This window comes from Bos indicus x Bos taurus, chromosome 15, assembly GCF_003369695.1.
Source record: "Bos indicus x Bos taurus breed Angus x Brahman F1 hybrid chromosome 15, Bos_hybrid_MaternalHap_v2.0, whole genome shotgun sequence".
NCBI lineage: Eukaryota > Metazoa > Chordata > Mammalia > Artiodactyla > Bovidae > Bos > Bos indicus x Bos taurus.
In genome coordinates this window covers 52,075,686-52,090,596 of record NC_040090.1, presented here as the reverse complement: position 1 = coordinate 52,090,596, position 14,911 = coordinate 52,075,686, and the positions used below count along the sequence as shown (strand labels likewise).

Here is a 14,911-nt window from a genome sequence, read left to right as displayed (position 1 = left end):
ACAGGGTCCTCATAGGTATCTCCTCTTTGCTGTCATGTCCTGGCTGCTGTATTGGTTTGTTCCTCCTTTTCTCTGCCTTCGCCAACAGTTGGCCTGTAGGTTAAATCTAGCCCACTGCCTATTTTTCTAAATAAAGTTTTATTAGAACCAAGTTATACCCATTTGTTTACATGTTATCTATGGCTACTTTTATGCTACAAACAAGAGAGCTGAGTAATTGTGGTACATACCATCTAACCTTCAAGGCCTAAGATATTTACTGTCTGAACCTTTATTTAAAAAGTTCGCTGGCCTCTGCCCCAAGAGACGGAGAAGGCAATGGCACCCCAGTCCAGTATTCTTGCCTGGAAAATCCCATGGGCGGAGGAGCCTGGTAGGCTGCAGTCCATGGGGTCGCTAAGAATTGGACACGACTGAGCGACTTCACTTTCACTTTTCACTTTCCTGCATTGGAGAAGGAAAGGGCAACCCACTCCAGTGTTCTTGCCTGAAGAATCCCAGGGACGGGGGAGCCTGGTGGGCTGCTGTCTATGGGGTTGCACAGGGTCAGACACAACTGAAGCGATTTAGCAGTAGCAGCAGCAGCCCTAAGAGAGGGCTCCCTGGTAGCTCAGTGGTAAAGAATCCATTGGCCAGTGCAGAAGGCACGAGTTTGATTCCTGAGTTCAGAAGATCCCCTGGAGAAGGAAATGGCAACCCACTCCAGGATTCTTGCCTGGGAAATCCCATGGACAGAGGATCCTGACGTGCTGCAGTCCTTGGGGTTGCAAGAATCTGATATAACTTGGCAATTAAACAGCTGACCCTAAAAGAAGAATCACTTATTCTAGAAACATCTCCCACTTTCACTTTCCCAGGCTGCTTTGACCTCCATCCCCTCGCCCTCCCTGTCATCCCAGGGCTGGGTGGTTTTCTGGGATCATACTGATAATTCTGTGTGCAGTTCTGTGCATGAATACTTGTTGTAAAGTTGGACCTGACCACCCCAGAGGCTTTCCAAAGAACAGAGTCAGATGTTGTGACCCAGAATATTATTTTGGGGGGTCACAGCCACTGACATAGTTCTGTCGCATGGGCCGCCACTGAACTTCAAAGAATAGAAAAGGCCAGGTTTCTGATTACCATTAAGATGTCTTTTTCTTGTCCCAGTTATATGCAATTGCAGTTAAAGATCTAATAAGAAAGAGTGAGAGGAGCTACAAGGTGAAATCCCGCAACAGTACTGTGGAATACACGCTGAACAAGTTGGAGCCTGGAGGGAAATATCACATCATTGTCCAGCTGGGGAACATGAGCAAAGACTCCAGTATCAAAATTACCACGGGTAAGCTGGCAAGAGATTAGAGGCCTTCTCACACAGCAGGGCGCCCCATTGCTGCTAGGACTTCTCGAGGTGTGGCGTTTTCTATTTTTTTTCGCTTTTATTTTTTTGAAGACATGGGATTTCCATCAGGACTTGCCCAGGAAGTGCAAAGATGACCCTGCATATCCTGGCTGGGGCAGAGCTGTGCAGGGGTCCCAGGCTCTGGGCTGCAGGTGGTGGCAGGGGCACCGTGGGCAGGATAGTGGCTGTCGTTTTCTATATTCTCTGTCGTGATCTCCCTTCCCCTAGCTGGTTTTGACATTTTCAAGAGAGTTAGGAAATGAAACTGACTCTTTGCCCCATAAAGCCAAACATTGCATATGTGTACCTGGACTAAAGTCATCGTGGTTCCTAGGGCAATATCAGATAGAAATGGACAGAGACCAGGAGTTGGGTAATACCTTAAAGGGTGATTTGCTTCCAGCCCTAGGCTGGCTCAGGTCAGGTTCAAGTTCACAGAGCAGGTAGTAAGTGCAGTTATTTGGACAGCAGCAGACGACATCAGGAGTGACAGTATCGGAGGCTGGCAGTGTGGACTGTGGGCCTGCAGCATACTGGTCATTCCGGAGCTCTGTCTTCGGGCTGAGCTCTCTAGGCCCTCACTGAGCCCCCCTGGAATTTGGGGCAGGAAAGCAGACTGGAACCAGAGCAGAAGTGCTGGCAGGCTTTGAACTAGTCCAGCCTCACCCCATCCGCATTTCTTTTCGACCATCTTTTGGTCTAAGGGCTACTAAATTAGACACCATCCAAATTTCTTGGCTAAAGACATTATAACAGCAAAGTAGATGTCAGAGTGTCTAGAATGTGCTAGGCTCTATACTAAGTGGATATATGTGTTTTTTTTTTCTTCCTTAACTAATTCCTTCAGGGTTAGTGTTATTTCATCAACCTTTGATGGACAAAAAAGCAGAGACTCACGTGTATAGCCGCTAACTGTCTCCTACTTCATCTTTCATTTTCAGTTTCATTATTAGCACCTGATGCCTTAAAAATCATCACAGAAAATGACCACGTCCTTCTGTTTTGGAAAAGCCTAGCTTTGAAAGAAAAGTATTTTAATGAAAGCAGGGTAAGTTCCTCCCTCCTTTTCAATGGCTTTGGAAATCTAATTGAAATGCCATTTTGGAGATGAGCTCGTTAACAGCCTGCTGGCATAGACGGAGTCAAAAGAAAGAATAGGGCAGGGGAGTGAACGAGAGAATTAGAGGACCATTTTCGATGGGATTGCTAATTAGCCAAATGTTTATACTGCCCATTAAAGATGCGAATCTCTGCACAAAGCACTTTTCAGTCGTGAACTGGTCGTCCCCTGAAAGACGGGGAAATGGGCTGGAGTCCTCACTGTGCTTCCTAGGGCTTGACTGGGACTCAGCACCAGCACCCAGGGCCCATCTCTCCCAGATAGTCTGAGGGCAGGGTTATGGTATGGCTTCAGTAGAGGGGAACTGAGCTGTGCTGCCAACCTCGTCAGTTTCTTTCCAGTGAACAGGAAGTGCTCGAAGATAGTCTGTTGACATACGAAAAACATCGTGTTTTGTTATTAGCAGGCCAATTACTATATTCGCAGCAGGAGATAGGAGGAGGCGTGTGGCACCTGGAAACAGATTTGCCACCCAAGGGTCTTGAATGAAGCTGGTTGGCTCCATTGTGAGCAGGGCATGAGCTAAATAGAGACACAATAAAAATCAACAACGGCTTTTTTGGGGTATGATGTCCGCAAAGACCCCAACGGCTTTAAATCATCACAGTGTAATGCCAGAAGCAAAGAGAAATTAAATGTGAAAATTCTTCACAACTCTCACAACGGTGACGTATAAATGGTTAATATATATAAGTATAAAGAAGGCTTTCAAACAAATTCAAAACAGAAATACGACCCTTGAAAAATGCAGAGTTGAGCTGTGCACGTCCACAGATAGCCTACAGTACAGTAAGTCCCCTCCCGTGAACCTTCAGTTTGTGAACTTGCAAAGATGCGAGCGTGGGTTCACACGTCCAGTCACGTAAGTTCGTTCACGTGTCTGGCCTGGTTGTCACGTGTGCGTCCTCTGCAAGAGGTTGTGCTTTTGTGTACTTTACAGTTCTGTATAGAGTGGGCTTCGCTGGTGGCTCAGATGGTAAAGAATCTGCCTGCAATGCAAGGGACCCAGGTTCAACCCCTGGGTCAGAAAGATCCCTTGGAGAAGAGAATTGGTACCCACTCCAGTATTCTTGCCTGGAGAATTCCATGGACTGAGAAGGCTGGCAGGCTACAGTCATTGGGGTCGCAGAGTCAGACACGACTCAGTGACTAACACTTTCACTTTTCACTGTGTAGAGTACAGTAGTACAGCATCTTTATTTCCAGCCCAGGATGTCCAGATGTGGATGGTTTAGTTGCCAAGTTGTGTCTGACTCTTTGTGACCCCGTGGACTGTAGCCCACCAGGCTCCTTTGTCCATGAGATTTCCCAGGCAAGAATACTAGAGTGGTTGCCATTTCCTTCTCCAGGGGATCTTTTCCACCCAGGGACTGAACCCAGACCACTTGCATTGCAGGCAGATTGTTCACTGACTGAGCCACCAGGGAAGCCCTGGAATGGCCAGAAGGAAGCGTAAAAGTAGTGATATAGAGCCAGTTGTGTTAGTCGGGTACCTAGGCTAACTTTGTTGAACTTAATGAACAAATTGGACTTACAGATGCACTCTCTGAATAGAACTCGTTCATGTGTAGGGGACTTAATATACCAGACAATCTGCAGATAGTTGGATCCAAAGATGCAGAACCACAAATCCAGAGGATACACTCTAAGTCATTCTCAGATTTTTGAGGGTCAGAGCCACAGCTGCCACATTGTTCAAGGGTCAACTTATTTTCATTTTGAATAAGGTACAGGTAACAAAAGTTTCAAGCAACAGTGAGCAAAAGGAAATAGTTTCAGCCCCACTAGAAATCTAAACAGCAAAGATACAGCACTTTCACATGACACTGACAAAAGTTTTGGGGAGGGATAGTACCAGTTAAGCGGAGAAGGCAATGGCACCCCACTCCAGTACTCTTGCCTGGAAAATCCCATGGGCGGAGGAGACTGGTGGGCTGCAGTCCATGGGGTCGCTAAGAGTCGGGCACGACTGAGCGACTTCACTTTCACGCATTGGAGAAGGAAATGGCAACCCACTCCAGTGTTCTTGCCTGGAGAATCCCAGGGACGGGGGAGCCTGGTGGGGTGCCGTCTGTGGGGTCGCACAGAGTTGGACACGACTGAAGGGGCTTAGCAGCAGCAGCAGCAGCAGCAGTACCAGTAAGAGAGTCATACCTGGAAAGAGGAGCCCCCTGGGAGAATGTATGGGCTCCACCTTCTGTAAGGCCCTTACAGTAGGTATCAGAAACATTGAAAATATGACATCCTTTGATCCAGTAATTCTTCTAGGATTTTACTCTAAGGAAACAAATGTGCACAAAGAATTTTATTTATGACAGTAATTAAGAAGAGACACCCTAATGCCCACCAGAAAAGGATCAGTCCAGTAAATTTTGGGTGGCTAGCATTTGTATCATTTTCCATTTTTTAAAATACCTTTATGTGTTTTGCAAATGTCCTATATCACATATATGTTAGAAGATAATAAATGCTAGTTACTAGTTTCTAAACAAGGATGTAGGAGTGGGGACTCCAGGCAGGTGGTCCAGGACACCCAGTTGGCATCAGGGTGGCAGGAGCCCAGCTTTATAAAGGTTGGGCTTGCAGTCAGTATTCCATTCCCATCGGAGGGATCTGGCTTAAGCTGGACGAGTCCTTCTTTCTGCTACCTGACTTGGAGTTCAAAGAAGGTGCAGGTCAACAGGACAAGAACCAGGAGATCATGATTATGCCGTGGGGCCCAATATGTGAGTAGAGATAGAGAGGAGAAGGGGTTTTACAGGGACAGAGGGGTGCCGGTAGCTCTGACGCTGGAAAACTTGGAGATTGACCTAGAAGTCTGGAAGTCAGTCCTGATCCCAGCCAGCATGCTGGGTTCGGGCTGTTCCAAGAGGGACTTTTCCAGCACAGGAGCCAAGGACTCACGCTGAGCCAGCCTAAGTAGGAGGCTTATTCCATACTCCCCCAGTGAATAGATCTGAGCTGCTGCAGTGCTGCTGGGTTCAAGGCCAGGCTGGACTGGGGCTAAGATCATCTTGGAAGAGTCGGAAAGAAAGGAGATAGGAAGTGAACTGGCAGCTGACAGGGGAGTTCCCACAGGCTGTTTGAAGGAGCAATGTCTCATTTTCACTATTGCAAATTCCTTTTTTTTTTTTTAACCTCATGGCTGAAATCCACTGCTACCTGGATTAGTCCAATCCCATTACAGTGAATTGTTGCTTTAATTATATGGATTCTTTGTGGCATTTAAACATTCCTGGAGATGAGTGAACCAACCAGAACTTTGAAAAATCAGTGTTTGTTAAAATGACTTTTGTTTTTCCACTTCTGCTGTGTGGCTTAGAAGCAGATGTGGTAGTTATTTGAGACTTTGGGGATGAGAAAATGCCTATTTTCTGAATCTAATCTCAGTTACAATATATAAAAAACTGGTACGGTGCTTTAACATCTATCAGTCCCTGCAGGAAGGAGCTCATATAAAGTTGTAACCCATAACAGAAGCTGTCGGCTTCCTTGCTTAACTTCCTGAGCAGTCCCTCCTGTGTTTGTTTTCAGGGCTACGAGATACACATGTTTGATAGTGTCATGAATATCTCAGCTTACCTTGGGAATACTACGGACAATTTCTTTAAAATTTCCAACCTGAAACTGGGTCATAATTATACTTTCACTGTCCAAGCACGATGTCTTTTCGGCAGCCAGATCTGTGGGGAGCCTGCAGTCCTGCTTTATGATGAGTTGGGGTCTGGTAAGTCACTGTTGCTGCCATTTTCCGGGAAATATATCAAGGATGTAGCGTGGTTTGATGAACATGTGCATGCGTGCTCAGTCGCTTCAGTCATATCAGACTCTTTGCAAGCCTGTGGACTATAGCCTTCCAGGCTCCTCAGTCCATGGCATTCTCCAGGCAAAAATACTGGAGTGGGTTTCCATGTCCTCCTCCAGGGGATCTTCCTGACCCGGGGATTGAACCCGCATCTCATGTCTCCTGCATTGGCAGGTGGGTTCTTTACTCCTAGAGCCACCTGGGAAACCCTTGATGAACATGTGTCTTTCTAAAAATGCATGTGAAATATTCTTGCAGTGCTAAAGAAAATCGTTTATGCATCAGCTTAATCAGGCATTGATTTATTTAACAAATCCTTCCTTAGTCAGGCATGGTGTGAGGTGCTAGGGTTACAAGGTGACCATATTCTGAATGTAAGTCAGAAGAAAGGAAATGTTTTGTTTAAAAAGGAGATTCTGTTTGAGAAGCCGTAGCCTAATGAGTTTTGTTTTTATTTTCTGGAGGACCTTTCAGAGCCTCTAGTATGCTAATATTCCCCATGATTTTGCAAGTCAATAGATTATCTCATCACAGCCTCACTGACTTCCCAGCCTTCCCTCCATCTTTGCCGTCACCCTCAGATCACATCTTGAGGTCAGTCTGGGATCTCTGTCTTCTGGACCCTGACAGACAGCAGTGTGGGGCCATGCTTATGACGAGGAGGAGGAACCTCCCATTTACACAGAAATTCTGCTCAGGTCGTAATAGCTTACCCAGGATTTCAACAAATGTTTTGCCACTGGTCTGTTTAGTTACATTTACTCCCAGTCAACAACCAACCAGTGCTTAAGCTCAGAATCTTATGTTAGACCTCTTGTCTGTTCCATCACCCTTCCCGGGGTGGCTTCTAGTGGAATAACCTATCCTTGGCATCTCTCTAAAAGAGGGAGAGCTTGGGACTTTCCTAGTGATGCAGTGGAGGGGAAGCCGCCTGACTGTGCAGGGGACGCAGGTTCCATCCCTGGGCCAGGAAGATTCCACATGCTGAGAAACAGCTAAGTCCATGTACCACACACAGCTGCTGAGCCCGCCCTCTAGAGCCCGAGCGATGCAACTGCTAAAGCCTGTGTGCCTAGAGCCCATGCACCGCGACACGAGAAGCCACTGCAGTAAGAAACCCACCTACTGCAACTGGAAAATAGCCCCTGCTCTCCACAGCTAGAGGAAGCCCATGCACAGCAATAGAGGCCCAGCGGGGCCAAAAATAAAAAATAAATAAAAATTTAAAAAGGAAACCTGGTACATCGCATCCCTTTGGAGAATTGTAGCCCGTTCGCAGTTCTGTAAAGTTCCTACACAAAACAACCAACCAAACTCCTGTCTTAGTGTGTCTTAAGCAGAGCCTCCTTTTTAAGTAAAACCAAGTAGCCACCTGTGAAATAGACTTTGGGGAAAACTGCCGTGAGGACATGTGCCAGCAGGATTGTCAGGTGGGAGAGTTGCTCGGGTAGACATTTCCTTGGACCACATCCTGCCCTGTGATGTTCACATCCCCTTGAAGGTGGGTGGGGGTGGGAACGAGCTCCATTTCTGTCACCTCCGCCATGCTGGCTTCCTCTTGACTGCTCCAGCCCAGAGCTTTCCCCCTGGTTACCACTTCACAGTTGAGATTAGGTTGGGACACGTGACTGAGATTGGGGAGAGTTTTGTCTAGTAAAGTCAATAGTGAAGGAAATGAAAGACGGATATTGAATTGTTATATCAGGCTTGCAGGAAATGGCTATTCTCTGACTCATCTTTATGGGGACCTGTTGTGATGAATCCCTGTGTAACTACTGAACTTTCCCCATGAGGAGGAGGCCTAGCCCCATCTCCTCACCCTGCACCAGGGAACAGCGTCAAGGCTAATGAGGCTTCTCATGGAGACCAAGGATGTCCACTTTGCTTCCTTAGCTAAAACTGACTTATATGACTGTGTTCCTGCTGCAGGCTCAGACTTTCCCCAGGATTTCTGCTGTGCAAAGTCCGCCCTTTCCAGAAAAACTGGCACAAACCCAACAGAGTCCTGTTGCTACAACCGTATCAGTACATCATGATAAAGCTAGTATTTGTTGAAGACAATGGGAAGGGAATATCACTGATAGGTTATAGACACCCAAAAGGCTTTGCAGAGAGCTTTTAAAAAATGTTAAACGTATATGGAAAGATTCCCTCTTTCTCTTTTAAGTAAAAAATAAACCTCATAAAACTTCACGAGCTGTTAAGTCAGTATTGCAGTAAAGGAATCTCGTTTGTATCACTTAATGGAGCTTCAGGTAATTGCAGTTCAGAGTGACTTTGGTGCCAAGTAGGGGGAAATAATTGCAATCTCGTTAATTAGTGGTCTGATTTCACATCCTCTTATGTAAGGCAAGCAAGTGGTCTTAAGTAATAATGCTAATGAAATCAGTGTTGATACCCCAACAAAGGTCTCCCTTCCAAGAGATTATCTAAATAACCAACGAGGCAGTGATTAGGAGCCTGATGTAATTACCGTATTTGCACGCGTGAGGCCTGTCCTCCATCAGCTCGTGGTGAGGAGTTGGGAAACATTCGGGTGTCACATGCAGGAACGTGCCACATGGGACAGGCGAGTCGGGGAGCTGCTGCAGACTCTTCAGCATCATTTGGGTGGCTAGGGTGGCGAGGGGTTACCTGGTCCTTTCTCCTGCCCTCCCATGGGAGCCCTATGGGTTGGTGTCTTGCTTTGGCAGGTGGCGATGCATCAACGATCCAGGCTGCCAGATCCACTGACGTAGCTGCCGTGGTAGTCCCCATCTTGTTCCTGATCCTGCTGAGCCTGGGTGTCGGATTCGCCATCCTATACACAAAGCATCGGAGGCTGCAGAACAGCTTCACGGCTTTCGCCAACAGCCACTACAGTTCCAGGCTGGGCTCGGCCATCTTCTCCTCGGGGGATGACCTGGGTGAGTGGGGCAGGGTGCAAGGTTCTCCCTCCTGGGGCAGACCCCACAAGGCCAGGGGCTTGCTGAGGAATTGCCTACCTTGAGCTCATCTTTTGATGCTAGCAGAGTTCTTCATTAACCGATAATCCCACTGCTTTGGGGTGAATCAGTTGGAGCCCTTTACTTTGTAGTTGCTTCTAAATTAAAATACCAGTCCCCTGTTCAGTGGGGTGGCTGAACGCAGTGGCTCAGTGGTAAAGAATGCATCTGCCAATGCAGGAGATGTGGGTTTGATCCCTGGTCTGGGACGATCCCCTGGAGAAGGAAATGGCAACCCACTCCAGTATTCTTGCCTGGGAAAGCCCATGGACAGAGGAGACTGGTGGGCTTACAGCCCATGGGGTCACAAAAGAGTTGGACACAACTGAGCAACTGAACAAAACTGTTTGATAGCATGCCCAGGGAGTTCTGTCAAAGAACAGGTGGGAGCTTGCCTTGTACACAAAGGGTGGGTGGACCCTGCCTGGGCTTTGGGTGTTTCCAAAGTGGCAGCAGATTCTCAAGAATTTCCGACCCCTCTCATCCCTCACGGTTGGAGGTCTGACATCTTTGGAGATGTTTGTCTTGACTGACAAAAAGCAATGCTTTCTTCATTGGTCTCTGTCTAAATGACCCTTCCCATCATGCTGTTTCTCTGTCCTGTGGCTAGCACAACCTCGCTGGCCGTTCTTCTTTTATGTATTGGTGGTATATGACCTGGGGAAGAGAAGGAAATGTCCCCGTTCTTATATAAATGTATGCGTGCTCAAATTCCAAAACGCTCATGGAGGGAGTAAACTACTTGATAAATACAATTAACTCATTACTGACCGGGGGATTTTTGCAAAACGAATGCCTGTGACCGGCAGTTTTTATTTTGGCCAGCCAAAGATTAATTCTGGTTATTTCTTTGTGAGTTACTACAATTAACAGGTATACCTGACACACCTGTAAAGCCCAAAGGAGCTTTTCGGCCAACCCGGCGTGTATGATACACACGGTGATTTTCACCATGCTAGCATAGGGTGCGGATAACTCAAACTGGGCACCTAAGCCACCCATTGGAATTTGGGATGGATAATAAGATCCCTCCTCTTTAAACTTATTTTCCTTTTTTGGTTAAGTTCAAGCTACCATGAAAAGAAGGTTGGCCACCTGTTGATGGGGGCAGGTGACCCAAGAATGTCAGAAGCTGGGCTGGTTTCAGCACTGATTCTTGTGCCTGGCTGGTTCTGCTGCTGCCGTTTCTAGCTGGGCCTTGTGATGTAGGGATGGGGGTCAGTAGTGGGAGGTGGGGGTCACGCAGAAGTGCCCCAGAACTCACCAAAGACTGACTGTCTTGCCTTTAGGGGAGGACGACGAAGATGCTCCGATGATAACTGGATTTTCCGACGACGTCCCCATGGTGATAGCCTGAAAGAGCTTTCCTCACTAGAAACCAAATGTTGTAAATATTTTATTTGATAAAGATAGTTGATGGTTTATTTTAAAAGATGCACTTTGAGTTGCAATATGTTATTTTTATATGGGCCAAAAACAAAACAAAAAAACAAAAAAAAAGGAAAGAAAGGAATGAATAAACTTTGTCGTAATCAACTGTGAACTTCAAACCAGGTTGATTTTAGTAATGAAATTGCTTTGATTTGATATTAATATAGTCTTACAGGGCTGTGCTTACTGGGCATGCTTTTAAGTCTATGAGATAATTTTGGTTCAATAAATTGGCCATTCTTTTTATTTTTCTAAGATGCAGAAATGTATTTAATAAAGATTTCAAGAGAGAGTGATGGGTAGAACCCCTCCTCCTCGAAAGTAAGCTCAAATTTAAATTTTTGTTTGCAGGTAGTTTATACGAAAGTGTTTGAGTGTACGAAGGGGGGACATTTCTTTTATTTTGTTAATTTATTGGGACTCTGTGTAGGGCCAGGCTTCAGTGGTCATCTGACACCACAAAATTTATGAGCAGCCCCGCCTGCAGGGTTGGACGATGAGGAACAGAAGCAGTCTTTTTGCCATTCCGGAAACAATCCATTTTTATTCGCTCGTGTGTCACACGACGGTGTTTGGCAGAAGAGCCTGTTGAGTCATTGCTCCATTTCCGCTAAACAGAGCTGTAGCTTGGGAAGCCCTGCAAGCCGCGCTTCTTTGCTTATGCTAATGGATGGACTCTCGCTGCACACACCTCTGTGCAAGACACAGCTTTCACAGCTACAAAATGATAACACTGCTGTATTCTACACTGGTATCATTGTCATTGCAAAAAATTACTCTGGCTGTGGGAGAGAATTCTAGATCTGTGCCATGATAGCTACACTGGCAGATATAGTACCTAATTTTTCCTTTTGGGGGGGGTTTATTTTATTTTATTTTGGTTTGCTTTTATTTACCAAATCTCAAATGGAAAGTTTTATGTTTGTGTTGAGGTGGCCACTTACTGCCCTTAAAAATCCACACTGATATATGCAGTCACTTTGAATTGGGTCAGTGCCTTCTCGCTCTTTTTTTTTTTTTTAATTCTCTTCTTCCACCTCCCTCGCCTGTACCCCTGCCCAATTTTAAGAGAAAATGCTATGCACTGTTACAGGAGATGTGTAAATTCGAGACCATTCAATCTAGCTCACAGTAGCAGCAGTGCTAGAATTGATGTTCTTTGTAAGATAAGCTGTGCTGTATCCTTCTGTCTTTCAATGCCTCCCCTGTATTCAAACCATGGCCTCTTGGTAGGTATGTGAGATCCAGTGGGGACTGATGCCCACTCTTGAGACCTACTGTTGTCAGCCCCAGTGTGTGGCATTGTTGTGATGCCTACTGTATGCACCTCACTGCAGAAGTTCTTCCCAGCTGAGAAGCAGTGAGCTCTGGGGCTATCTATTCCAAAGTCATGCTTTGGCATAGTGTCCCTCACCTGCAGACTTTGTCAAAACCCTGTCTCCTCTTTGATGCAACACATCATCCTCTCGCAAGTCTTTGCTTTCTTTTAACCAAGAGTATCATTCTTGGCTGATAACATAGTTTTATTCTACCTGGGGAGTGTTTGGGAAACAAAGAGCCAATTAAAGTGTTTTTAGTTAAAAAATTTTTTATTTGTGTATATTTATGTTTTGCTTGAGGAGTATTTTCAACTGTAGATATTAGGATGTTGCGAATGGTGGTAAATGACTAGCCTTCTTCCAGCATGATTTCCTTCTCTTTCCTGTGTTATGTTTTGAAAGACTGGAATTTCTTTGGCTTTATCTTGTGTCTTGCCTTGGAGTTTCGTTCAAAACTCTGAGCCCTACCACCTTCCCTTTTAAATAAGCACTTTAAGTAACTGAAAGATGAATGATCTCGTGGGAGGCAAGTCATTTAATCGAACCAGTAGAAAGTCTATTTTCTTGTTTTTCTTTCCCTGCCAAATTTGGGGGGCATTTGTGAAAGCTGATATCAAAGGCGCTGAGATTTTATATTTAGTTCTTCCATAGGCAAGCCTTTCTACCGAGCACATGTCTCCAGTTGGCAGCTTGAGATATTTCTGAGCGTCCGCGTCTTGTTCCCAGTGCCTGCCAATGCTTAGTGCACCGTACTGTATAGACTGGCCATCACCCCTCTCCTTGGAAAACGCCACTGGGCTGTTTGAGAACAAGCAGCCTTTTAGGGCTAGAGTATTTTCTATAAACAGAAGAGCTAAGTTCCCGAAGACTAAGCTAGACAGATGCAGCTATGTGTAAATTGTATATTTTTATGAACTACTGAAGCACGCACCGTCACCTCGCTCTGCGTAGCTTTGTGAGGTTTTGATGTATATAAGCCGCCTGTGAGAGTCCCGAGGTGGGAGGGACAAGAGGACATGAGAGCAGAGACTCCGTGGAGCCTTTGAAGGTGACCGGATAACTGTCTTCACTGTGACCAATTGGAGCCCCTGAAGAAGGGGCTTTCATACCTCGTTGGAGACGCCACCTCCAGAGTTCACACTGCACAGGATAAAAGGCTTTATTTTCTCCCAGGATGCAGTAGAATGTCAGAAGCCCACGTCCACATGGACGACAGCGGACCGCCAGTGCACCGCTGTAGTATGGCGGGCAGGGTGACTGTATACAGATTTTCTCTGGAAGCCAGTTTTGCCCCTGGATGGATTGACTGCCCCTCGAGCCTTAGGAGATGTGGGTCTGTGTGGATGAAATAACAGAGAGGAGAGTCCTGCAGAGGAGTCCAGGGAGAAGCCACGCCTATGCAGAACCTTTTCCAGACAGGTGAGATGCTCCCATGACTGCTGGCTGCCCTGGCCAGCTGGGTGTATAGTTAAGAAGCTGGGTAACTGGTTGAAACTTCTGGTTTGGGGAAGAGGGTACATGTGTATTAGTACTGTGGGATATTTTAGGGGGACACATGGGGGACACAGCTGCATGTTCATGTGTGACCCACTAGATGAAGCTCTGCTTCAACCATGTAAGGACATTTGGGGAGGAAGACTGGAGAACCCTTCCTCTGAGTATTCACCCAGCGGTCACTCTCCATCTAGTGAGATCATGTTCTCAGCACTTCCCTAAGGGCAGAAACCCCATCCTGTCAGGATAGGTTGGTCACTTTCCCACTAAGAATGTCATGGTGAATCCCTGAGATGTTTCTCTTCTTTGCAGAGTTGGGGGGGGGTCCCTCCGAGAAGAGACCCAGGCAAGTCAGCAAACTGGATGCCACCTCCATATTGATTTTAGGAATTGACTCTGAATAAAACTCTGTGCAGAATCTCCACTCATGTGGGGATAGTATCATGACATTGCTATTGCATTATTTTTCTTGAAGTGTGTGCTGTCTTTCAGGTACAATTTTTGTGTAATTAAAGCCAGTGCATTAAGTTTATATAGACTACTTTCTATGCAAGTCTGCGGTAGGAGCAGATAGCAAGAGATTGTGTGTGCTGTTGGGTACACAGATGATAAGCGTGTTTTCAGAAGGGGTACCCCCAATGAACACGGTTTGAGAGAGGATGGGTTGTGTGTATGTTTCTGCCCACTAACTTTGAGCAGCCATATTTTGAATTAAATCATCAGAGCCAAGTAACCCGAGAATGGTATTAGTTTCCTGTGTAATAGCTCAAATGGAACAAATATGAATGCTGAAATGTAACATTGTTCTCCAACATTCCATGTCATTTCTCACTTAAAACCTCGTTATGACTTATTAGAACCTTTAGGCAAAAATCAAAAGTATTTGCAGCAAAATAAAGGCCTACTCTGCTCTTCAAGTGAAGCACTGTATACTTGTTTCTCTCCAAAGTGAAATTAGATATTTATGATTTCAGTTGCCTTGATAAGTTTCTGAATCACTGGTTTATGCTGAAGATTTTACTCTATTGTCACACAGTCTTAAGATCATTTTTGTCTCAATGTCAACTTTTTTCACTGAATAAAAATTTAACTGGGTCAAGAAAACACTTCTTTGAAAATCCGCTCTCTTCGCGTCTCGAGTTGTTCTTTGGAGTGCAGTGAAGATGGTTAATACGGTCTCCAAACACCATTTGATTTGTCATGTTTTAAAAGCATGTTTATTTTATAGATGAGAGAACACTAAGACCTGGAATAATTTTGTTATTAACAAGCTGGTTCTCAGACGGTGGATCCTTGAAGAACATGATGTCTTTGCGGTGGCTGAGGTGGGGGGAGACATGATGGCTGTTTTGAAGTAAATAAAATTGTTCCACA

At 45.7% G+C, this 14,911-nt stretch overlaps 1 protein-coding gene across 1 annotated transcript in view; it reads left to right on the top strand.

Moving 5' to 3' along the window:
• Nucleotides 1-14,643, top strand: part of SORL1 (sortilin related receptor 1) — a 169,891-nt gene extending 155,248 nt beyond the window's left edge. Inside the window, exons 44-48 of the mRNA XM_027563453.1 lie at nt 1,150-1,324; nt 2,326-2,432; nt 6,039-6,231; nt 9,003-9,215; nt 10,583-14,643. Of these exons, the coding sequence (XP_027419254.1) occupies nt 1,150-1,324; nt 2,326-2,432; nt 6,039-6,231; nt 9,003-9,215; nt 10,583-10,650 (756 nt within the window). The 3' untranslated portion in view covers nt 10,651-14,643. The remainder of the gene's footprint in view (nt 1-1,149; nt 1,325-2,325; nt 2,433-6,038; nt 6,232-9,002; nt 9,216-10,582) is intronic.
• The last annotated feature ends 268 nt before the right edge of the window (nt 14,644-14,911 follow it).